Below are 25,627 nucleotides of genomic sequence, written 5' to 3'. Positions count from 1 at the left end.
TTATCAGGGACTAAAAGGTTTATTCGCAGAAATGAATAATTTCCTTCAAAATATCCCTTACCCTATTTACATGCTTGCATATTCCTTCCATTTTGTTTTCCCCCTACAGCTTTACTAAGGGAATTAATTATCTGGAAGAACAGGAACATACAGTAAGTACATCTGAGTTACAGGATGAGACACAGTATGTCATCTATTAGGCCTGGCTAAGACCAGCAGCTGATGCTAAATGGGAAGGAACATGCACCAAATGTTTTTTAATCACAAAGTTAGTAATTAATTGCTCTTTAAAATACATTTTATGCTTCTTTCTGTCTGTGTACACGAAATGCACATTTATTACATGCCAAAAATTACAACATTATGGTTTAAATGTGACTGGCACGGAAGTCCGGAAATCAGAGTTAATGTTCCCACAGCAACTTTAATTCTGTCCGTGTGCACATGTAGAGCTATAATAGTCTTCCGTTCCAGGATAATACGTATAGACGGTTTTGGGAGGGAAGCTAAAGACCCATATCCTCAACTGTAGTTACAGGAAAAAAATCAAAGGATAAAAGCTGTGCTCCTTTCCACATACGTGGATAAAAACAATGTCCCCACGCCCAGTGTTGTGTAATCAGGGAATGAAAGAATCTGCTGTGATGCCAGCACTCAAGGGGACAGTTTCTGTTGCTGTGGGAACCTGAACTTTGCATTTCCTGACTTTGGGGTAATTAAAATGTCAGCCTTAATGTGGCATTAATGGAGTTTGCCATAAAAATTCTCTGTTTTGTTCTCTAAAAAATTGCTTAAAAGTTCAAAATGAGCCAGCGTACTAAAAATTTTAATCACAGAGACTTGGGCGGGTGAAGCAAATGGTTGGGAGGGGGAGGCCAAGGAAGGTGGATGGCACGAGTTGGAAAAGGAAGAGCCCACTGGCCTCTGTGAGTGTCCAGCCCCAGCAGAGTGATGCTACCCACAGAGCTAAAGTTAAACCCACCCACACAACAGTTTGGAAATGTGTAAATGTTCAATGAAAAATAAATAAAAACTGTTCATGCGTAAGTGCATCCTGGCAAGGACACAAAAAATGAGACAGTCTGATGAGGCCAGTGTAAAACATGGGAAGGTAAGTCACCACGGATATCAGCTTCCAACAAAAGAAAGACATCAGAATAGGTGGATCTACAGCAGAACTAGGGAGGACGGCCACAGGGAGGAAAATCACTTCTTTCAATGGGAGCCTTATTTGGGGGAAAACAAAATGGAAGAAATATGCAAGTAAAAGTTCTGGTCGCGTCTATCACATGTATATGACTGTGATGTGCTACAGCTTGATAGCTGTCAAGAAAGGTTTTTCATATGGAGAGCTTCGTCTGCTTTACTGACTTGGTTTAGTCCTGCTTAAGCATTTAAAGGGAGCACTTGGCTCAGCTCATACTCAGCTTGCTTAGTGGGTAACTGCTCTATCAAACACCTAGGGTGTTTTTTACCCTTCAGATTCCATAACTCATCTTAATGCCTTCCATTATCACCATGTGAATTTGCTTACCATTAGATTTTTAGCAATGGTGAAGAGGTGATAAGCTAGGGGGTAATGGGGAATATCGCTAAAAGGAAATTGTGTTAGTAGGCGCACTGCAAAGCAACATACATTTTAGCAGCAATATTAACCTCATCATCTCACAAAAGAAAGCATATCTCAACTATATTTCTTCTTGTTTTGAATACCACTGGGATCTTTTGCCGAATTTCAAGAGGCTCAGGAGGTTAAATAGCCAACTGACAATTTAGGGGGTCAGACTTGTCATCTTTGCTGTAAAACACAGCCTGTGTCCTTCATATGCAAAAAAGATGGTGGCTTACCCACCCATGTCAGTTCATATGCAAAGCTGACTTTTCTTTCGTGGCGATGCTTTATCCATCATGTTTTACAACCCAGTCACCAATATGAGTAGTTGCACATTTTCAAGATGCCTGTTCAGAGCCAGGAATGCCATCTTTGGGCTCAGAACAGAGAATTCCAATAAGAAGTGCTCTCACAATGAGAGCAAATCCATAAACACCCCTCGGTACCCAAATGAGTAACCACAAGCGAGTCTTTCAACTACCTGGGTGTCAACTTTCTCAGTTTTCTCATCTGTAAATTGGGAAGGATCACACTGACAGGAAATGGGCATTAAATCATGACTAAGAATAATTTTGCTAAACACATGACAAATAAAAAGGTGCTATAAAAATTCAGGCACTTGTGAAAGCTTGGAACACCACACATTGGTGGAATGTTTCTGAAGTTAAAGAGACTAACAAGTCAAGGGCACTATTTTTAAATGCCCCAAATCTGTTAGTTCTAAATAGGAACTGAATATTTTACCTTAAAGAAATTAGGCTTTTAAATTAATCTATGGTAAGAATGACATTTGAAAGTAAAAAAAAAAAAAAAATCCTCTTGAATGCAAGAAGAGCATCCAAAAATTTTAACAGCTTAAAATAAACCTTTTTCCTGTCTTCTCTCAAGCAATCTCCAAATGGACAGATTTCTGTGAATCTTTCCTAAAAACAATTTTCTTCTAAGTGTAGGCTCAAATCAGGACAAACTACAATCCAAATATATTTGGAGAAAAGTATAATCAATTTAAACAACAGGTTGGAACAGAGAAGACTTACACATCTTAATGGCAAAATCAAAGTGACTGTCTAAAAACAGCTGGAGATCAGGTTTCTCCTTCTGGTTTGTTTTTCCAACTGAGCTCACATCCACTGGCTTCCCCAGGGCCACCAAGGAGATGTATGGTGACACCATACTCGTGCTGTTCCTGAAGCTTACTTCACGCCAATGCTAAGGCCTGGCCAGAGGATGCTTATGATAACACACAATAAGTGAGGCCCAATGCTTTTTCTATTCACAAAACATTCATTTTTGCTGTAACAGAAGATTTCTGGGCTAAGGCAATTCTATGTAATCCATACCCATAAGGTGTGGCAGAAAGCCAGGTAATGAAGACCTGCATGTAGAAACTCCAGGCCCTTCACCACAGGAACGGGCTATTTTCCTGGTGGGAAGGGACAGTGTGCACATGCCCATGGGCACTGTGCCACTCTACTTTCCAATTCTTTCTGTCATTACTATCACACTGAAGATTGCCAGGCAAGAAGGTCCGAGGATGTGACTATTAGGAAGGTCCTCAGGACACAGTCCCTGCTTCTGCCCCCTGGTTTCTCTATAGAAGCCTCAACTTCGACTGTTCACATCACATAGGCCACAGAGATTTGGCTCACGTTACTTCCCTTTTCATTTTCTAGTGACGGCTAGAATATGGTCTTAGCCCAATCTTAAATAGAACAAGCTCTCTTCACCCCAATCCTGCCCCCAGCTCATTTCCCTCTCTTTAGAGACTGTCATGATGAAGCAAGTAGAGAATGGAATCTCCTGGACCATTATGTCTCTTGCCTTCTTTGCAGAATTTTACATTTGTTCTGTCAGAAAAATAACAATAAAACATTTAGAATCTCATTTCCTAATAATTTTTGTCTTTGTGGACAAAATTTTGTTTTTGAAATAAAACTTTGCGGGTCTTATGTTACTCATTTTAAAGAAGAATATGCCAGTTATTTGCATGTTACCAGACATCCTTTATGGAGATCAGTTCAGAAGAGTTGTTGGGTATGTTAAGACTAAAAGGAATACTCTTTTGGATTCGACTCCAAAGTTATTTCATTCCTTTCCATTGTCAACACACATGTTTCTTTTTCTCTGAAGTATTGGGTTATATTTCAGAAAAAGAAAAAAATCTCCTAAACGTGATTTATCAACTTGCTTAAAATAGAATTAGAAGAAGTGACTCCCAGATTAGTGGGAAGATGGCAAAAATAAACAGCAAAGAAGTGATTTCAATAGCGACGATCTCATTAAGCTGCCCATTTCCAAATTTAGCCCTTAGGCAGTTTTTTTAATTAAAAAATATTTTTAACCTGGATTCTCATTGGCTGTGTGAAGTCTGGGTGGCTTCTGAATTCTTGGAAGCCATTCTCTTTTCTTCTGTAAATTTATGCTATCCTTTAACCACTTCAAAATAAATTAAAAACTGGAAAGACAGAAATTCAGCCAAGCTACATGAGACTCCAATAACTAATGCAAATCTGACTTGTGTTATGTAATTTCAAAATGGATGTTTCCTTGTGTCTAACTGGCCTTCTGAGGTCCACATTTGGTTGTTCAATTTAGTAATTGTGGAAGTGCCGTTATCCAGATCAAGAATAAATGGATACCAGCAACAAAACTTCTTTTTCTGAGTTAGTGTTATGAAAAGAACGTGGTTTATGTAATTAATCAGCCTTTTAAGGCCAAATAGCATGTCACCTGGCTTTTAAATACACTCTAGCTTTGAAAACTTATAGATAGTGGCCGAATGAAAATGGTGGCACATGACTTTTGGCTGCTTTAGAAGACCAAATGCAAAGGGCTTGCTCTGAAAGTAGAAAAGCCAGAACCCAGGGGAGAAGCACTACTCCAAGCACTGCAAAGACACCATCACCTTAGTGGTGTACTCACAATCAGATGACCCGGTGTGAGCGTGAGAGTTTGTCAGTGAATGTGTTGAGTGGATGAGGGCTGGGTCTGGAGACAAAACAGCTTCAAAGTTCAGGCAGGGAAGGCCCGGCTTGGCGCTGGATCCACCCGGCTGAGTAATCTCATTCTCCTCAGATGCCTTCTGGTTTTCAGCTGTCTTGGGTTTCTTCCTGAAAATAAACAAAGGGCCCTTTGAAGGAACTGACTGCATATTTGGGAAAAGGCATTTTTAGAATCTGTTAAAGATAACTTGATTTTTTTTTTCTGAAGGGGGATGGGAGGGAGTCCAGTATGTCCCTTGTTTTAAAACAAGCTGATTCTTGTTTTTTTTCCCTCCAGTAATGGCCTAACTGGGAACACATGAAAGCATATGGGCCAAGCAAACAGCACCACATTTGGACTCTGTTGGCTGCATAAAAAGACCCTGTCCCAGAACTTTAGACAGCTTGAGCTACGTATGGCTGACATTATCCAAGAAAGCATCCCTCTTCCCCCCTTAGGAGTTTTAACATGGTCTGGAAAAATACTAGTGGAAGTTTTACCGTTCTAGCATTTGTCGGGAAGCTTAGAGACAGGACTCGTGGAGTAATGGGAGGAGCACTGGACTGGGAGTCAGGAGACTTGAGCTACGGTACTAGCTGTGCCTCTAACTTGCTGTGTGGCCTTGGGCACCTCACTTCACCTCTCTGGGCTTCAGTTTCCTCATCTGTAAAATAAAGGGCTTGGATTAGAAGGCCTTAAAGGTTCCTTCCAACTTTAAATTTCTACTCATGGAATACATTAAGGAACACTCAACTTTCTTGCTCTTATTTAGATTTTATTTTAAATAAAATTTCAAATCACAATTTAAATTTGCAGCCTGTATGTACAGATGAGGGGGTAGTGATGGGAGGTTTCTGTTAGAGTAGCAAGCGAAAAGTGAAAAGAAGAGCTTAGATTCTAGTAGCTAAAGAGGGAAGGTGTCATGCAGAGATTTTTCTACTCCAACTCTTTACTCATCCTACGCCTAAGATTTTTGATTTGGTGCATCGTCCTGGAGTTTAGGGTGTGATTGTGTGTTTGGGACATGAGGAAGAGAAGGGTGAAGGGAATTAGAAAGTAATTGTTACTAATTGTTATATGGGGTCAGGAATAGGAAGTAAAACAGCACAGCTATCAGTCAGCTCAGGTCTCCTCTCCCCAGGACAATGCAACTGATACGAAATTAACAAATACTTGGCTTATACTACACGGACACCAGACCACAGCCAAACTGGTTTATTAGTAATTGTTCCTGAACATTTCTCCAATTCCCTTGGATTTGCGTCTTTTTCTATCATTATGTGGACAGTGACCAGAAAAAGCATTTATTTTATTTGTAGAAGACTATGTGTGGCACAGAATTTGTTGTAAGTAGACTTGTTTCCATGTTTCCCTTGTTTCTATGAGCATGGTAATGGACTTGTTATGCAGAATATTTTGTATTTAAATTTGTTGTGCTGGGTAGTTAAATCTGCCCTCGCAGAATATGGTGTTATGATTAGTATGCTGTGTTTTCAGTCCAACAGGTTGTGAAATAAAATCTGTTTCTTCAGAGGGCAGGAGGCAGAGATGGCATGGTAAAGATTAGAATAGAGGGGAGGCTTTCAGACATCTTTTTCAGTATGGAGGAAGCCAATACAAGAGAAGCAACAAATTATAAGATCTTATCAATTGATTTTTGAATGGTGACTATGGGAGTAACCCCCAAATCTTGAGTGTCTACATGGACCCTGAAGGAGCTGGTATTCTGATTTTCAGTTTAAAGATGTAGCCAAGATCAAAGTTGCTAAAGCCCAACTCCTTTATTAAAACCAATGCTTTCTCTAAGGCCCATATCTCTATCACTGTTGTCTACCACCAGGTTGGAAACCTCAGGGTCACTATACACCTTCCTCTGCCTTCAAGCCAATACATCAGTAAGTTCTTACAGTTCTGCTTCCTTCATATTTTTTCTCACATCTGTGTTTCCATTCCAATTTCACTGCAATCACCTTACCACTTTTTATCTAGCTGATGGTTTACTAATAACTGGCTCTCCATCCTCCTTCAGTCCTCTAGTCCTGTTTCTTTGCATTCACTAAATCTAAGATGACTACATTAGCCTGACATTCGAGGTCAGTTCCGTATCTCTTCTAACTTTTCTCATGTGTCCTATATATTGGCCATACTGTACCCTCAGATTTCTTGAATATCCTCCATAACATCCTGAGAATCTACATTCTGGGCTCTACATCTTTGCTCAAGTTTTCTCTTGCTTTGAATATCCCATATTTCATCTCCGCCCTGTTGAAATCATACTTATTATCCTTCATACTTATTAAATGGTGTCTTCATCTTGTAACTGTCTTGATTCCTTTCTGCCAGATAGGACTTCACTCCCCACACTGAATTCCTCCCTAGGTCTTTCTCTGAAATGCCTAAGCTCTTTTTTTTCTTAATCTTATTTCACTCACTCAATTTTATTTCAATAATGGCTATTTATGTGCATATCCCTCTTGTGAGACTGTAAGCTCTCTGAAGGTAAGGAAATGTCTTAGTTATTTTAGTATTCCTAGTGTTCACCTATTCTTTTCTTCTTCCTTCTCTCCTGTCATTCATTCATTTACATATTCATTTTACAAATATTTATGATGTACCCATGATGTGCCAACATGGGCTAAAGAATAAAACAGGACTGGTTCCTTCCCTCCCAGAGTTTACTGCTTTGTCTATACTATTAAGCAGTGTAGCTTAGACAAAGCTGTCATTCAATAATTGATTGTGGACAGAATGAAATGAAGCTGAAATTAAAGTGTATTTTAAGAATGGTCATAGTCTGAATCCCAATTAAGTTTCCTACTTTTTATGCAGCAAGGTAGCAAAACTATCTAACTGGCTGCTTTTGCTTTAAGTCTTTAGGGGTATTTAATAAGAGCAGGACTACTTTGCTCAGTAAGGCTAGGCTGGTCCTCACGATTCATTTAAATATAGGGACAAAACAGTAATGACATATGTCACCTAGCAGAAAAAAATGTTTATTTTTGATATTCATAGACAGGGCCTAGGATACTTTCAGAGGTGTGCTTCAGAAAATTAAGAAAGCTTTCTTTCAAACATAAGGACATAGCAAAACCACCAATATATTACTCTTTTATTTTTAACACTGCAAAAATTATATTGTTCTTCATATCAATGCCCTTGTTTCCTTCCCTAGATTCGCTCTTGTTTCCTACCTGACATCTTGTATCGCACCCTCCTGTTGCCTCAGTGATCACTTTGGGAGAATATTCATAGCACAGAGGCATTGGAGCTACCTCTATAAATAGGAAATGTTAACAACTCAACCTTTTTGGCTCACCCCCTTATTTGCCTTACATCACTTTACTTACCCTTATACCACTGGGCTGTTTCCCAACTGTTCAGATAATAGAGAACTGCTCACCATCCTGAGAAGCAATTCACGTCCTATCTCACCCTCTCTAATGGTTCTTCGGACTCCTTTTTCCGGAGCTGAGAAACCCTAAAACATAGCACCCGTTTATGTCTAGACATGCACAGGTGCTGTGAATTGACCCCATTTTCGCAGTTCATAGTTTATTAAGGAGGAAAGAATAAACCCTGTCATAATTAGTTGAAAATACATTTTGAGGCCGTATAAAAAGAATTATAAACATGGCACATCTGAGGGCAAGTCTTTTCAAGCCTCTGTGGCGATGCACTATTCCCTGGAGCCTTTAGAGGGCAGCAGCACATAGGCTGACTCCAGCGGATTTCAGAGAAGCAAACTCCCGACCAGAACCTTCCTCCTGGTCACCATGCCAAAGGTTGATTTGCCAGGCTCTGGCCTCTCAGTCTCTTTCTTTTCAGTTCTCATTCTCTCTCTCTCTCTCTCTCTCATTCTCTCTCTCTCTCATTCTCTCTCTCTCTCATTTTCTCTCTCTCTCTCTCTCTCCACCCCCTTCCTCCTCTCTCTCTCTGTTAAAATTATACACTCTGATGAAGTCGCCCCTCAACCGGAAAATGAAAGCTCCAATGAAAAAGTTAGACAAGCCAACAACAAAGAAAGAAACCAGGGAAAAAGGAAAAAGGGGCTGGTGACAGGGAAGGACTTAAGAATAAGAAAAGGGCAGATGTTTCGCAAATATATGCAAAGCAAAACTGGGTGTACCCTGAACACTTCCACAGAGAAACAGACCAATCATTGTGCACTTCCTCCCGCCACACTGGTGGAGCTCTGCATTCAAAAAAAGAAGGAAAAAAAAAAAAGCAAGAAAGCGTGGCCGCAGGCACCCGCCTTTCAACGGTCAGTTCTGACATTCTGACTGAACATCTCTCAATTGTCCAAGGAGCACAAAAACATTTTCATCTCCTCACTGCAAACATTTCTGTTATGAGAAAAGGCTGCTTCAAGAATTGGGAGTGTGTTTTAAGGAGACTCGCGGCCGAGTTAGCCAGCAGAGCCTTCTGGTTTTTAACTCTCATTGTGCTGGCCCCAGCAAGAAGTTTTAGGCTGAAACATAGCAGTGAGTAAGGCTGTGGAGGATGTTGGCTCTTTCCTAACTAGACCATATTGTACGTGGAAAGAAATATGCATTAAAACATATTGATGATATGGTAGGTATTAAGCATGTTAAATGCATGGAAATTAACCAGATCGGCGGCATTTGATGTATATATTTCACACTCTTTTGCACATATTGCACACATACAGTGATGGCAATGCTTTCTGCAACATATGGAAAAATAAATATTTTATCTGTGTGAGCTCTTAGCAGTCTCCAGGGTGTTGAGAGTGCTCTCTTCTTTCACCCTATCCCAATTTTCTCTCTTCACTGGGCTCCCACCCTCTCTTGCACGTTAATGTGCCTTTTACTTACCAGCTTGGTCTTTTCTTGTCTAATAAGTAATGTGCCTGTTACTTACCAGATAGGAAAAAATTAGTTGGAACCTCCTATTGGCTTATGATAATTTAGACCAGTGATGCCTCCCCCAATCTTACTGGAGTCGTAACCATTTCTCTACTCTTTTCCCCAACAATACATTAAATAGGCTTAGTATCTGGGCAGGAGAGAAAGGGTAGGTGGTAACAAACCACCCCAATAAAGGTGGTAGCAGAACTGCGCTCCACTACCTATTAGCTATATGCCCTAGGTAGACTACTCTGCATCTCTAAGCCTCATTTTCCTCATCTGTAAAATGGGAATAATAATACCTACCACTTAGGGTTATTGTGAGGAACAAATGATAAGCCATGTAAAGTGATTTGCCTTGTGCTGGCACATGGTAAGGGCTCAATAATGGTAGTTCCTCTCATAGGGATTGTTAGTTCTGTGACTTTCATCATGTTAGCTTTAAGAAGACATTTCCGGGCCAGGGGTGGTACCTCATGCCTGTAATCCCAGCACTTTGGGAAGTCGAGGTGGGCGGATCACGAGGTCAAGTGATCAAGACAATCCTGGCCAACATGGTGAAACCCTGTCTCTACCAAAAATTCAAAAATTAGCTGGGCATGGTGGTGCATGCCTGTAGTCCTAGCTACTCAGGAGGCTGAGGCAGGAGAATTGCTTGAACCCAGGAGTGCAGAGGTTGCAGTGAGCCGAGATGGCGCCACTGCACTCCAGCCTGGAGCAAGAAAAAAAAAAAAAAAAGAAAAGAAAAAGAAGACATGTCCCTTCACTTCAGTAATCTGTTTAGATATCTAGATTTTGGGGAGGGGCAAATGGATTGTTGTTGTAGCAAAGGCAGAAACAATGTTAGGACCAGCAGTCTCTTCCTCAACACTTCGATCTTGCTGTAGACCTCCTGACATCTCCTTTCTGCTCACAGGTTTGTCATTGCTGTGGCTACACTACACCATGAGCTCCTTGAAGCTAAGGGTTGAGCAAGCTGCACTTAGCCTATAGAAGCCCATCAAGCCTGGACGCTATGGTCTATTCATTGAGACCAACCTATGGGACTTTGGCTTATCGTGTTTTCTTACAATTTATCATTTCTCTACCTGGTCTGATGTCCTCACATCAATTTAAGATATTTTAGTGATTAAACACATTTTATTTTCTCAATCTTATTTTTTTTAACCTTGGCAGGGCTGATTTATAATTTTTTTTTTCAGTATAATTTCCTCAACTGTATCAGTCAGGATCCTGGCAAAAATAGATGGCACATGCAAAGTTTTTAGCTAAAGAGGGATTAATGAAAAAACTGTATTTGGAGCTGCAGATGAGGTTAAGGGACCTCAAGGGAGATAGCACAAGGTACTAGCAATAGTAGAGACTGCCAGGTACCAGCAGTAGTGGAAAGCTTTAAACCATTTAAACTGAAGGGGCAAGTAAAATGGTGATGAATTCTGAGTCCAGTCAGAATTGGATTTGGGAAGGAGGGCTGAACTAACACATTCCCTGACCTCTCTCTTCTCCCACTTTCACATCTCCTGCTGATGTTTTTGGCCAAATTCAAAGGGAAGCCCAAGGACAAGAGAGCCTGGGTAATGTAGTCCAGAAGGCCAGTCTTCTGGGTCACAAAACAGGGCAAAGAATGGTTCTGGGGTTTTTTTGGGAGTAGAATGCAGTGGCAAGACTAATCAACATATGTGTTCTCTCTTCTACTTGCAATTATACTTTCTGGAAGGAAGGACAGAACAAAATAAAATAAGTTCTCTCTTAGCTTCCATGTACCTATTATGTCGAACTGCCATTCACAGAGCAAGAAAAGAGAATGTAAGCTCAGCCGAGCAGGGATTTTTGTTTGTTTTGCTTGCTGCCATATCCCTAGTTCCTAGAACAGTGTCTGGCACATAGTAAATGCTCAGCAAATTTTAAATGACTGAGTAAATGTACTCACCTCTGCCATGACAGACTTTATATACATATCATCTCACTGAATTATCACAATAATCTGGTTAAGTAGGCAGGGCCACTGAGCATTATTGTGCAGGTGGTATGGGGGGTGGGTAGGTATTAAAATTTAATATGTGCCTCCCCAACCCACTTCCAAGCCTTGTGACTAGGCCCAAAGCATTGTCAACCCAAGAAGAGATATACTTCCGCAAATGGTTCACATTTTAATTTTTTATCCTCTTTATTGATTTTTGCACCTAGCAAGTTTCTGTTTTATTATTATTTCTCTTTTGTGCATTAGAAAACCAAGTTTCTGAATAGCAAAGATTGCAAAGATTATAACCCAATCTGTCCATTCTCTAGGGCCCATGAGAAGTAAAAGCAGGCACTGGCATTCTGCACAGATGAAATACTTCCTACGACAGAAATACATGCTCACTTGTGGACTTCTCTGTAATTTGTAGGCAACATCAGGTCCTGATTTCTAGGTCTGGATCTGGGTTCTCTGTAGCACAGGAAGCTAAGAGTGATAAGAACTCTTTTCCTTCTTAAAGGATATAGAAACTTTGAAACCCATATGCATCACAGCATAAGGCTGTGTTATCTGTGTCAGCATAGTTACTCTGTGATGAAGAAAAACTCAGAAAACTATCCAGATGTGGGAATTTCTCAGGTATTCCTTGCACTTGAACTTAAGGATGAATGAAGGTATATACAAGTAAGTTCCTTGTGTGGGTGTGGACTGAAGAAACTATGTTTGATCTTCTGTCCTGTCTTTAGTCCCCAGTACCTCAGTCCTATTAGTACTATAGAACACATTCCCCTATGGGAAAGGCAGGCCTGTCTGTCACCTACACATCAGCCCCCATCAATTATGATTCAGTTGACTGGAAGCATTAATGGTAAAAAAGCAACACAAAATAAAACAAAACTCTAGCTTCATCCCTTTGGGTTCCATTTATACCAGAATAGCTAAAGACATAGAAGTATGAATGTAAATATCCTACCTGAAGCCTAAGAGGGATGTTAGTCTCCCAGGTTTAGCGTTTTCCAGTAACATAGAAGTCTGTAAAACACCATTCCATTACCTGCCTCATAACATATAGGAAAACTTGTGAATATAACAACTAGTTATTGTTTTAAAAGGTGTAATTAAGTTATTTTGCATGCAGAACTTCTAAATAATTCAAATGACTGGCTCTTCTATTAGAAAATGGCATACATTCATCTGTTATTTTAGCAATGATTAATGAATACTTGATATCAATCTTTCATCAGTATTTTCCCATAGGTATCATATCTCCTACCCCAAATTATTTCTGTACCTTTCCTTGCAAGGTCTGTACTTCTCCTACATAAATGCCTTGCATGGCGGGAACTAAATCAACTACACAGACCCATACATCCAGAGAGCAGAGGTGAGCTGGATACATAGGCTTAGAGATGTGGTGGAAGGAGCCCAGAGCTCCAAGGGAAGGGCAGCAAGGAGACAACAGCATGGGTTGCAGCTCAGACAACAGGTAAATAAAACCAAGCAAAGCTGCTGGTCACAGATTTGACCAGGGTGGCAAGAAATGACAAGCTACCGTGAGATTCAACAGTGGCACAGAAGGATGATGAGAAGCAAACAGATTAGGAGGAGCTGCCACCACCGTAGGCAGAGGCACAGATGACCAAATAGAATAGCATCAGTCCCTGCAAGGTGTGCTCAGATACAGCTCGGCACAGCCATCTGGCCAGGAGGGAATGATACTGCACATGGCGTGCATTGCAGCCGGGAAGTTGAGAACCGCTGTGGGCACCTCAGGACTGAGTCTGGTTATCCTGTTGATCCAAGAAATGAAGCCATCTAAAATTTTGCCTGCTTTCACAATTTTCTCTCTCTCTCTCTGTGTGTGTGTGTGTGTGTGTGTGTGTGTATTAAACAAAATGAACTAAGAAGCCTTTTATTGGAGACATAATATACTCACAGTAGTTTCAAAATAAATGGCGTCACTCTTCAGGTAAATTACTCCAAGGCTTGGGCCTAGTGCAGATGTTCATTGGGGCAGGGAACAGAGAGCGGCTGCATCTAGATCAGACAAAAAACAAAAATAAGGTTGTTAAATGAACAGGTGATGGTGATGGCAATTATTTATTTTGATAGGAAAGAACTCTGGGACTTGAGTGAGAGGTTGGTTGGTTGGTTCTACATCTTTGCACCACAGAATGGCGAGGTAGGGAAGGGAGAATGGAGAGGATGTTGTCCAGGCTCCATTTTCAGTGCTTTCACCTAACTGTCTGTGCAGCCTGGGACATCAACAGTACCCTGTCAGTGCGGGCGGAGCTGATTTCGTGGTTCTGACTTAGAAGCTGAGTTGTGGGTAAAAGTGGGGGAAGGAAGTAGAAACAGTGTCCTTCAACCTTGCCACAGTTGATTCTTCTAGTATCCTTTTTTTTCATTTATTATATTTATTTATTTTTTATTCACACATTAAAATTGTGTATATTTATGGTATAAAACATGATGTTTTGATACATGTATACATTGTAGAATGGCTAAATCAGACTAGTTAAAATATGCATTACTGGCTGGGTGTGCTGGCTCAGGCCTGTAATCCCAGCACTTTGGGAGGCCGAGGTGGGAGGATCACGAGGTCAGGAGATCGAGACTATCCCGGCCAACACAGTGAAACCCCGTCTCTACTAAAACACAAAAAATTAGCCAGGCGTGATGGCGCACGCCTGTAGTCCCAGCTACTTAGGATGCTGAGGCAGGGGAATCGCTTGAACCCGGGAGGCAGAGGTTGCAGTGAGCCGAGATTGCACCACTGCACTCCAGCCTGGCAACAGAGCAAGAGTCCATTTCAAAAAAAAAAAAAAAAGAATTACCTCACGTATTTTTCACTTTTTCACGGTGAGAACACTTAAAACCTACTCTCAGTAATTTTCAATATATACTACATTCTTATTAATGATAGTCATGAGGATGTACAGTACATCTCTGGAGTTATTCCTCCTGTCTAACTGAAATTTTGTGTCCTTTGACTGATGTCTCCTCAGCCTCTGGCAGCCACCATTCTAATTTTTGCTTCTATAAATTAAGCTTTTATAGATTCCCCATATAAGTGAGGTCATGTGGTATTTGTTTTTCTATGCCTGGCTTTTCTAGTACAAAAAAAGCATATTTTTTCCCCATATATCATGGATGACCTCTAGATTCGTCCGTGTTCTTGCAAATGACAAGATTTCCTTCTTTTTGAAGGCCGAATACTGCTCCATTGTGTACTTTTACCACATTTCTGATATTCTTGATTCCATTTCAGTCTCTCTCTCTCTCTCTCTCTTTATTGCTTAGTTCTTAACATATTCTAGTGACATCCATTGATCTGGGCATGTTCTGAGCATTCCCTCTGTCCTTCACTGCAAAGGCTCCATTTTCTTCCATAGGCTCTAACCCTGACAACACTGAATTACCCTATTTTTTCCCCTATACCTCAGTCTGCTATTCCGCCTTCTTCACTGGCTTATTTTCTTTCTTCTGTTCTCTAAATGTAGACATTCCTCTAGATCCTCTCCTCAGGCTTTGTCTACTCCAGTCCTCCCTGACCTCAACAATCACTTCTCCATGGAGAGCATCCACATTGCTACCTTTAGTTCTAGCTTTTCTACAGAGCTGCACACCCACATTCTAAGTAACAGCTGGTTATTGGTTCACTTGTTTCTTTGTCCATTCATTCAGTGTTTATATAGCATCTATGAGGCACCTGGATGAATAAAACAGGGTCTCTAACTTTGAGTAGTTCACATCGCCATCAAATACTACACAGGCTTTTCTAATTCAGAAAGTTTAGAACTTAATTCATTGTCTTTCCTTTAAAATCTGTTCCTTCTCTAGACATCCCATTTCCTGCCATTGGTATTCTCTTCATCCAGTTACGTGGGCCTACAGCTGGGGAGTCATCTTTAATTCTTCCTTTTTTTTTCTTCCTATATCCAATTAGCTACCAAATCCTGTAGATTTTACTCTGATTGTGATTCCTGAATCAATACCTGTTTTCTACACCAACCCCTATTTCTCCCTTTGCTACCTACCGTGAAGACATCTATGAAAGGCTCCTGACTGGTTTCACTTTTCCAGTTTTTCTTTACCTCTTGTCCATCCTTCACACAAACATTCCATTAATTTTTCTAAAGTGCCCTTCTAAACATATCACTTCTTTGCTTACAGTCCTCCTTGCTTATTGGATTAAATTCAAACTTATCAGTTTGGTATTCAAAGCTGCTACAATGTAGCCCAATCTAGTTTCTCACTCTTATCTCTACACCCCATTCTACACTCCAGCAAAGTCCTACTCTTTCCCGCCATGTTCATGGTATTTCTTCCCTTCTTTCAATGTCTACACGTAGCTTCTTCAAGGGCCATCGAAATGCCACCTCATTCATGAAGCATTTCACAAAGGAGAGTGCCCTTCTTAAATATTATGAGCACGTTCTGTACTACTCCCTTTGCATATTCTACTAATTCGAATGGTTATTTGTGTAATTTGTCTTCCCTCTTCATAAGCCCTTTGAAAGCTGAGACAATTTTCACTCTGAGTACCCTATAGTGGGCCATGAATTCTTGCACGTTAAGTTTGCACTAGGCTGATAATCTGCTGAACTGAATTTAAAAAGAATAAAAACTCTTGCCTTGAGTCATAGAAATGGGGACTAAATTGAAAAGACCTAAAAGCTCATCTACTTCAACCGCCTCATTTTTCAGACGAAGAGATTAAGGGAACTGACTTGCTCAAGGTCACATCCTTGTTAGTGGCTGGGCAAGGATAACAGACATAAAAGGCCACAGACTAATATTTATCAGCGCTTACTTGGCACCAATAGGCCCAACAGATGATCAATAATGACAAGACCAGAGAGAGTGAGGTTGGGGTGTGTAACCTGCAAAAATATATTGTGTTCCAAAATATAACAAACTTGCTTCATTTATTTGCTTCAACAAACTGAACTAATAAATATCTTTTATAGTTAAATGCTGTCTAAAAAATGAGGGTGGATTTAAAAAACAAGGAAGCAAACTTTTCTAACATTACCAGCAGAAATAATTATGACAATACTGTCAGCACCACTGGGGAGGAGGTGCAGATGGATACAAAAAATAGAAAGAATGAATACGACTTACTATCTGATAGCACAACAGAGTGACTATAGTCAATAATAACTATATCGTACATTTTAAAAGAACCAAAAGAGGGTAATTGGATTGTTTGTAACACAAAAGACAAATGCTTAAGAGGCTATATACCCCATTTTCCACGGTGTGATTATTTCACATGGCGTGCCTATATCAAAACATCTCATGTACCCCAGAAATATATACACCTACTAAGTACCCACAAAAATTAAAAACAAATAAAATGTTAAAAATACCACTGGGGTGATAAACTCAGGCTGAAAATAAGAATAAAGAAATTTCTCATGCTTTGGAAAAGCTGTGTGTTCAGCTGGAGTTCTTGGTGAAAACATGCAGTAATTCCACGGTTAAATTCATTACTTTATAGAAACAAACTATTGGCAATCTGCTATTATGCCACATTAACACTTCTTTTTCCACCTAGCTTAGCCTAGTACTCATTCTCTAGGTTTGTTTAAATGTTTACTTGTTTTTCTCTCCTTATATTAGTAATTTACTTGTAGAAATGCATAGACAATTGCCTCTGAGTCTGTTCAAATTTTCTTGCCTTGTTCTTCTCTTGCAGTAGAGGAAACATTAGTTGTTTCCCTTCTCTATCCTTATCCTCAAACAGAATCATTTTCTCTCACCCAAAGATGAAAAGTCCAACAAAACATGCTGTGGGGATAATAGTGTTTACCTAGGTGAGGAAAACAGACTTTTCCGGGGAATCTCAGTAATTATTACTTGGCCAGAAAAGCTCAGCTCTTAAATGTTAGCTCCAATATTACAAGACTTCATCTGCATCTCCCAGGTGAGCGCTTGACTCACTGTTGCTCACCAGAGGAAAACCTTGGTAGGTAGTATTAATCAAACTCTTTTTGGCCAGTATGGTGGAGCCATGCTATGCATTGAGACATCCATTAAATAGCATCACCCCAGCAGCCACACAAACAGTAAAATGGGCTCAAGCGATCTTCATTGTTCTTTCTAACCCGTCATAAAGCTGGACAGATTATCGACACTTCACCAGATAGAACTTCCTTCTCCTTTTGCCCCCTGGCAACTACATTAAAATCATAAAGGAAATCACTCATCAATAGTACATTGCAGTGAAAAATTATCTGGCAAATTTACAAATCCTTTGTGTAATTATATAAATGTACATTTTAAATATATCTAACATTTGATTTAAATTGTGCATTTTATAATTAATACAACCATAATATGTCTGTCCTTTAATTAAATCCTTCTTTCTCAGTCCCACATCCTGCTGCTATAATCTTACTTTCTTTTTTGGCAAATTGTCACCTAGCTCCATCTTCTTTCCCCTTTTGCCTTAGTACACACCTGAGCGTCTATTAATCAGAACCACTGCATGGTGTGTCATGTTTTATTGCTTAAAGGGTGGTTACACTCTAAAAAAGATCCGGTGAGAATGACTTCATGGGGTCTCACATTTATTCTTTGTTAATGACTTTCATATCCAGTGTACTCGGTTTTTAAGTCAAAAGATAATTTTGAGGAGCTGCTGATGCCACAAATTCTCCCTAGAACCTGAAAATCCAGCTGTTGTCTCTGCTTCTTACATCATCACTGTAATAAAGAATCTGCTCTTGGAACCCAGCTGGCAAGTTTCTTGATGGTGTCAGAGGCGAACAGACAGTAGGTCACTTCTCTTCAGCCCGTTTCATTGTTGGCGTTTCTGCAGATCTGTCTTGGAAGCCCTTAGAGAGCAGGGCTGTTATGAAATACACTGCCACATATCACTGTAAGGAACTTTCTGCTGATGTCTACTTTGAGTATGGCCTGTCCCATTCCTAGGAAATCACACCAAATCATTCTAAAATTATAGAAGGGGAGGTCATGATTAAAGTTTACAAGAAAGGTAATAGTAACAATAACAGCTAGCATTTATTGGATGTCTAAATTTTATCAGGGAATGCACCAGGCATTTTTATAAATGAGTATGTTCTTGTTTAACCCTCATAGCAATGCCATGGTGTAAGTTTTAGTATACCCATTTTACAGATAAGGAAAAGTGAGACTTAATGGGCTTATGTAACAGGTCGAAGTCTAGAAAGCTACTGGATAGTGAGGCCAGAATCCAAACCGAGATCTCTCTGAGTCTAAATCTGTACTCTTTTCACTATATAACAACTGTTCCAACGCAGCATGGACACGGGACACATTTCTAGTTCCCACTGTGATCACAGCACAAGGAAGATGCTTATTTCCATGATGGTTCAGAGCCACTGGAAAGATCTGGGAGCACAGACTCCAGGAGAAGGAACTATTTCAGAAACTATCAATAAGTATAGTCCCTTCCCTCCTCCTTTCTAATTGCAGATGAGAATGTCTTCTATCAGTCTTCTCAAACTCTAATCAACAAACGAATCACCCAGGACTTCTGATTCAGCATGTCTGGGGTGGAGCTTGTGATCCTGCATTTCTGACAAACTCCCAGGTGATGCTGATGCTACTGGTCTGGGACCACAGGTCTTACTTCTGACACTCTCCTTTCTACTAGGGTTGTTTTTGAAGGAGCAGTTCAAGCCAAATAACTTGGCTAACAGTTCACACAGCCAGCTGACTGACTTCTGATTCTAGGCCAGTTTGTCAGGTCATCAGGCATTACACAGAATTCAAGGAGTTCTTAGCATAGAGCACACTGTCAAAAAATTGTTTTTAGATCCCCAAGGATTTTCCCCTCTCTCTGGAAATTCAAAATGATAATGTCTCTAACATGTAAAGTTCCTATTTTTTTACATTATTGTTATTTTTAACAATAATTATCTGGTAATAATTCAAATAACACCTTCCCTCTGAGAAATTCAATGAGCTTTACTAACCTTAATTGTCTAACAGCAATTCCCAGGTGAAGATAAAGCTGTCTCAAAGATCATAGTAAATTTAAAATTGTTCCACTTCCCTCGTTTCTTTGCCCCAAATGTAGTGGTGAGTTAGTGGGGACGGGTTACTAATTGGCAAAGGCCCACTATCATAATTTGAGGCACAGCAAATTTCATAAAAAGGATACATCTAAGAAATAATTAGCAGAGAGGTCATTGTGGGGAATACAATGTTAGAAAAAAAAAGAAAGAGTTATAAAGTGTAAGATAAGAAAAGAGAAAGAAAATCAGGACTAGCTGATGACCTCAGATGAGACATTTAACCTCTAGGTGGCTCAGCTTTTCTATCTGTAAAAAGGGGAGGTTGGTTTTATGATTTTTAAGGTCCCTTAAAACTCTAATAGTCCCCTGAGAAGGAAGATGTGGGAATTAAGTAGCTCATCAACCTGTTAAACCATTAAACATGTTAAGGAAGTCTATTTGACTTTTAACTTTTTAACTAATTACCTGAAGCAAATTCCCAAGTCTACATCACCAGTCCCACCTCTCTGGAAACTGGTGAGAAAACCATTTAATGAATAAGGCACCAAAGACATCACGGCCAGATAAACTAATCAGGAACACCATCGTCAGCTTACTGATGCTGTGATAACTATTTTACTTTTTAGGTTTTAGTTCCTTAATTAACCACTAGTTAATACCCATGTCCATAAGAAACACCTGTGATGGCTTGAAGACCCCTAGGATGGCCCTGCCAACACAAAGTGGAATCACAATCCCACTGTTTGTCACATTAAATCTGTGTTAATTTTCTCCATAGAGACCTCTTGATTCCTCTTTGATAGTTCATAAACTCTGTTAATATAAGTTGCACATCCCATGACATGAGCCTTAGCATTATCAGATACAGTTGATTCTTGTTTAAAATAGATCTTTTGGATCAGAGTACACGTACACACACACACACACACACACACACACACACACACACAATCATGAATTTCTGGTTTTAATGAATCTGGCCTGGTGATGGGAACCCCTCTATTATGTCACTGGATACTGGAAACATCTTGTCCAGAAAGCCTGCCACAGGTCATGTTAATAAGATCGTTTTAAACTCTGTAATGAGAATTCTAACATGAGCATGATTTATGACACAGCATTTTATTTGGTATTATCAGAGTTTCCTATACCTTACCTCTTGCAGTGAGTATGTGTTCTGAATTAACCATTATAGTTTGTGGTAAATGGAAAAAAGGTACAGAGAAACATCACAGTGGCATTACTCCAGATAACACACTCTGTCACTGTTCCCAAAGTGAACATCATTTCCCTCTTCCTGCTCCCATCACTTCAATAGTAACTTTGGCTATTATTGACTAAATGCTTACTGTGTGGCAGGCATTGAGCCTTTTCACAGATAACTTTATTTTCTTACAATTACTCTTTGAAGTTGGGGATTATATTCCCATTTTATAGATGAAGGAGGTGAAACTGATACTCAGGAAAGGTACAGTTATTGGCCATCAGTCATGAAGGCAGAGTGTAGCAAAGCAGAGTTAAGGGCCAGGTTCTAACCACATGTTCTAGAGCTTAACCTACACTGGGCTCACAATCACCAAACCACTGATCTGCCTTCATTCCACTCCTCTTCATTCATAGTCCCCACCATTGGCTTAGGCTAGATTCTTCTTCATGGCCCTCTCATGTCTGCTTGAATGTTTCTTGAAATTTCTCTAAACCTTCTACACTTGATTTATGTTTTCCCTCCCTGTATTAATAATTTAATCCAAAAACTCATTAACACGTCTTTTCAACAGACTTTACCACCCCTTTTCTTAGCTCTCATACTCCTTCTAAATTATTCTTTTGAGGCCTCACATTTGCTGTCAAATGTTGCACACCCAGCTATTGAACTCACTTTCCCAGAAGCCCAAGGAACCTATTGTTTTCAGCTGGTTCATTAGTAGGCCCCAGCTGGCCTTACCAGATGTATTTGTCCAGTTTGATCTTGCCCCATGATCAACCATTTCAACACTGTCCTCAATAACCATGCAGATTTCCTTTCTTTTCTAACTTTCTATGTGCAGTGCCTCCTTTTACATTCATCAACCATGAATCCATATCACCATTCTCCATTTGCTCCCACTCTCAGAACAAAAGGCTACACATGCATGCTACCTGGACCTATGCTCCTGCCCACTGTTTCCAGTTACAACCTATGGCAGTTTTTCTTAGTTTGTTCTACTTTTATGAAGTCCCATTCTCCATTCTCTTTTTCAGTTGATGAGCTAGCATCCTACTTTAATAAAAGGATCTACACCACGCAGTGTGGTAAGCTTATTAGCTCTCATCTCCTCTAATATCTCTGAATTTCATTATTTTATTTCCTCAGGATATATCTTTTCCCATGTTCCCTTCATATCTTGAAGGTTATTCTCTCTACTTCTCTTTGTCTTCCTTTGGTTCCATCAGGGATACTTTCTCTGCAGCTGATAGCATATCCATTTCTAATAGTACTAGATTAATCATCACAACATATCTTTTTTTTTTTTGTCCTGCATTCAACGCCTGCCCTTCAAAAATCTTTTCACATGGTGTATCTGAAAGTGTGTTTCATACTGGAACTTCAAGATGCATCTCAAAAGAAGTTCCTTGGTCAAGTAAGTTTAGGAAACACTGAAAATTGTATATTCTATTTTCAAACTTGCAAGTGTACACAGGATATTAACAGTGCTGGAAGCCTAATCTTTGTCCAGGCTTACGGGATTACAGACTCCCCCATCCCCCTTTTTAATGGAATACTTATTTAACCTCAGAATATGCTTAGGGAAAAGATGCTTTAAGGGATTTCCCCTGGTTCCAAACTCTTAAGCCTGGGCTTGGAAATTCACTGACTCCCTATCAAATGAGTCCTCTCAGATTTCCTTTCCATCAATACTCCACATGGTCTGAACTAGTTAACTTATAGGGTGTCAGAAAGACTAAGCACATTTCTATCTCTGAGCTACTGTATATACCAGTTTGGCTGCTTGGAATACCTTTATCACCTTTCAAAAATTATACAGGACTTTCTTCTCCTTCAGGGTCCATATAAAAAAATGTATCCTTTATGAAATTTTCCCTTGTGAAGACTGCCTCAGCCCATAATGTTTTCTGCCACTTTTTAAGTACTTCAATAAATGGTTATGTTTTACTGCCTGTTTGCTATATTATTAGCGAGGGTGTAAATCCTCTTGGGTAGGAACCTTGTTTTATACACTACAGAGACCCCAGCATATAGTGTAGCCTTTTGAGCACAGTAGGATGTTATAACCATGTCATCGGTTAACATAAACAGAAATGGATGGCATTAAGACATGATGGTTTAAAACCCAATTTCTGTAGCTATTGGGATAGTTTAAGGTGCTAACACCCCAGGTGAAATGTTCCATCACAATATTGGGAAGAAACACTATCTGCCATCACTGCCATTGCCCTGCAAATGATACCATGTGTGTCTAAGGATTTGGATAAAGGCTAGATATAGAAGAGCAAAGGCAGCTCCGTTCTTAGGTGAAAGTAAGAATTTGCGGCCGGGCGTGGTGGCTCAAGCCTGTAATCCCAGCACTTTGGGAGGCCAAGGGGGGCGGATCACAAGGTCAGGAGATCGAGACCATCCTGGCTAACATGGTGAAACCCCGTCTCTACTAAAAAAAAAAAATACAAAAAATTAGCCGGGCGTGTTGGCGGGCGCCTGTAGTCCCAGCTAATCGGGAGGCTGAGGCAGGAGAATGGCGTGAACCCAGGAGGCGGAGCTTGCAGTGAGCCAAGATCGCGCCACTGCACTCCAGCCTGGGGGACAGGGAAAGACTCCGTCTCAAAAAAAAAAAAAAGAATTTGCATTAGTTAACACCAAATGGCGATAAGATTAAAATAATCTAGGAACATCAAGTGATCCATGAAAGGAATCAAAGGAATCACTGGAACATACCAATGGTAAAATTACCATTCATAATCAGTAAATCATGGTAACTTGATGAAAAGAAAAAGGATATTTTCCTACTTAAGGAAGTCAGGGTAAGTATTGTTTAAGGTTCCACTGTGTACTATTGTGCCTGGTATACAGAATGTGTAGCAACTATTTACAGAATCTGCTACTCCCTTCTAGTCACATTCCAAATTCTATCTCTTTGAATCAGTCTGGAGACACATTACATTGGTGAATTCAAGGCAGCTTGGCAACGACTGGCACAACATAAAACCCCAAACAATGAATTCCATCTTTCCCATAAAGCTCTTTTATTGACACAACATACAACAGCGCAGAGCAGGTTGTCTCAGGCTAGTGTGTAATAACTAGATGTTAAGGGGCTCTGAGTTTTTCAGATTAGATGTTATCTGAAGTTGGGACTTAGCATGTTCCCTAATAGTGAATTTTTAGTGGGCCTAGAACTAGAAGTTTGGTCTCTTGATGCTTAGTCAGGGAGTTTTATTATGTGAGAGAAAAAAGTATAGCTTTCTTTCTTAAAACTGCAGGAACAAATGACTTTCATATTTTAGCAGAAGAGAAAATGAATTTTATTAGAGTATAACCTGTGGAGTATTTTGCTACCTTCCTGGATATAAAGTGGTATGCAAACAAAAAATTTAATAAAAAGCTATTTTAAAAATAAGAATGTTTACTTGTGTTTACCTTAAAATAGGTATAGATTGTATTATGTAACATGTGAAATAGAAGGATAATGGTAAAATTTCATAAATAGAAAATTCTGTGTCAGTCTTCAGTTAAAATTCATAACAGTGTATCAGAGTGTTGGTTATTAGTAGTAATCAATAATAAGTATTTTTTAAATTGGAATTTTTATTGCAAGAGATTATTGGGTGGGTAAAGCTAAATGGCCTAGATGTTTTCCTGTCATGTCAATACTTAAGAATTGTCTTTCTGGGCAATTTACACATTTGAGAGTGAAAATGAAGGGTGGCCTGCCTATTGGGTGTGTAACAGGCCACTGGGGCAAGACTGCTGTTTTCTGAGAGCCATGGGCAGTTTCTGCAATAAAGTATCTGAGTTTCTTCTTTTTGTAGTAAAAATAAATAGTTTACTTTTATGTTCTGGGTGAAGCCTGAGATCTCTGGATCTCTTTGCTGGATTTCACTCTTGGTGGGGGCAGGGAGATACTATTGGCAATGCTTTATATATATTGACTTAGACATGTTAAAGATTACGTGGTACTCTCATGAACACTCTAAAAATGAGTTCTCCCTATCATGAGTTGCACAGATGAGGAGACTGAGGTGGATGGGGTGAAGAGGAAGGAAAGGGCAGTTTAAGCGGGCTAGCTAATGAGTAGTAGAACTTAATCTAAAACCAAGGTTTTCAGCAGAAAATGCTTTTTTTCCCCAAAAATGCCATGGTTGCCAACAAGCTTTGTAGCAAATCTGGGGCAGAGCACTAGATGGAGAATCAGAAGATCTGCCTTGTCTTCCTGGATCTGCTAAGAACTAGCCGTGTGACCACGGTCAAGTAACTAACTTTTGTGAGTCTTATTGTTCTCACTTATAAAGTCATGAGCAAGGAATCAATGAATGGCATAATACTTGTAAGCTGTAAAATCTCTCTCTTGTAAAATAGTATTGACAATAATGTATGCTTTGCCTATCTTATAAAGTTGTGAGGCTAAAATAAGCTGATCCATGTGGAAGTGCTTTGTATAGTGTGGAGTACTGAATCAATGTCGTCTGGAAGATTTAGGAAAGGGTCCCGAATGTGTGTGGGAACTGACAGCCAGTCCACTTCCATTCAGGTTTTAGGAGAAGCTATAATAAAGCACTGGCAGCAGCTCAAATCCCACTCCATCCTCTCCTCTCCCAGCACGCTGCAGAGAATCACTTGAGGAAAGTTACTTGAGTGGGTGAGCCAAATGCTCAAGTTCCAACCTTTCTGAGTAGAAGCCACAGTGAATTCTGAGCCACAGCACAGGTGACAATCACTGTTCCTCCAGGTGTGTCTGAAACACTGGGGGACCCTACCTAGGGAAGGAGATCAGACGTCACTGCTCCTGAGGACCCATTTTCACCTGTACACAGCTCCAGCCCACATGAGTTCACCTGGCAGCCCCAAGAGACAAAAAAGATCCAGAATTAGCAGGAGCCTCCTCTCCTGATAACCTAAGTGCTCTGATTGAAAGGCAGAGGGTATCAGGAGAATGGCTGTACCGAGTCGGCATTGATTTCTCCAGCCTTTGTCTGTGTC

At 40.0% G+C, this 25,627-nt stretch overlaps 1 protein-coding gene across 11 annotated transcripts in view; it reads right to left on the bottom strand.

The window, feature by feature from the left end:
- The window catches only part of ZBTB20 (zinc finger and BTB domain containing 20), a 787,576-nt gene that overhangs the window by 60,502 nt on the left and 701,447 nt on the right, over positions 1–25,627 (bottom strand). For 7 of the 11 annotated variants that reach the window (XM_058437478.1, XM_058437477.1, XM_058437476.1 and 4 more), the window contains 3 exons: positions 13,359–13,459; positions 12,396–12,476; positions 4,535–4,722 (listed from right to left, as the gene is read on the bottom strand). In XM_058437478.1, the coding sequence (XP_058293461.1) occupies positions 4,535–4,722; positions 12,396–12,448 (241 nt within the window). In that variant the 5' untranslated portion in view covers positions 12,449–12,476; positions 13,359–13,459. Of the gene's footprint in view, positions 1–4,534; positions 4,723–5,094; positions 5,259–12,395; positions 12,477–13,358; positions 13,460–25,627 lie in introns of those variants that run through there. The other 4 variants (XM_032150122.2, XM_032150125.2, XM_032150127.2 and 1 more) reach the window with 4 other exon arrangements.

This window comes from Hylobates moloch, unplaced genomic scaffold, assembly GCF_009828535.3.
Source record: "Hylobates moloch isolate HMO894 unplaced genomic scaffold, HMol_V3 SCAFFOLD_4, whole genome shotgun sequence".
Lineage (NCBI taxonomy): Eukaryota > Metazoa > Chordata > Mammalia > Primates > Hylobatidae > Hylobates > Hylobates moloch.
The sequence above is the reverse complement of the archived record's forward strand: the minus strand, read 5'-3'. Positions and strand labels throughout refer to the sequence as shown.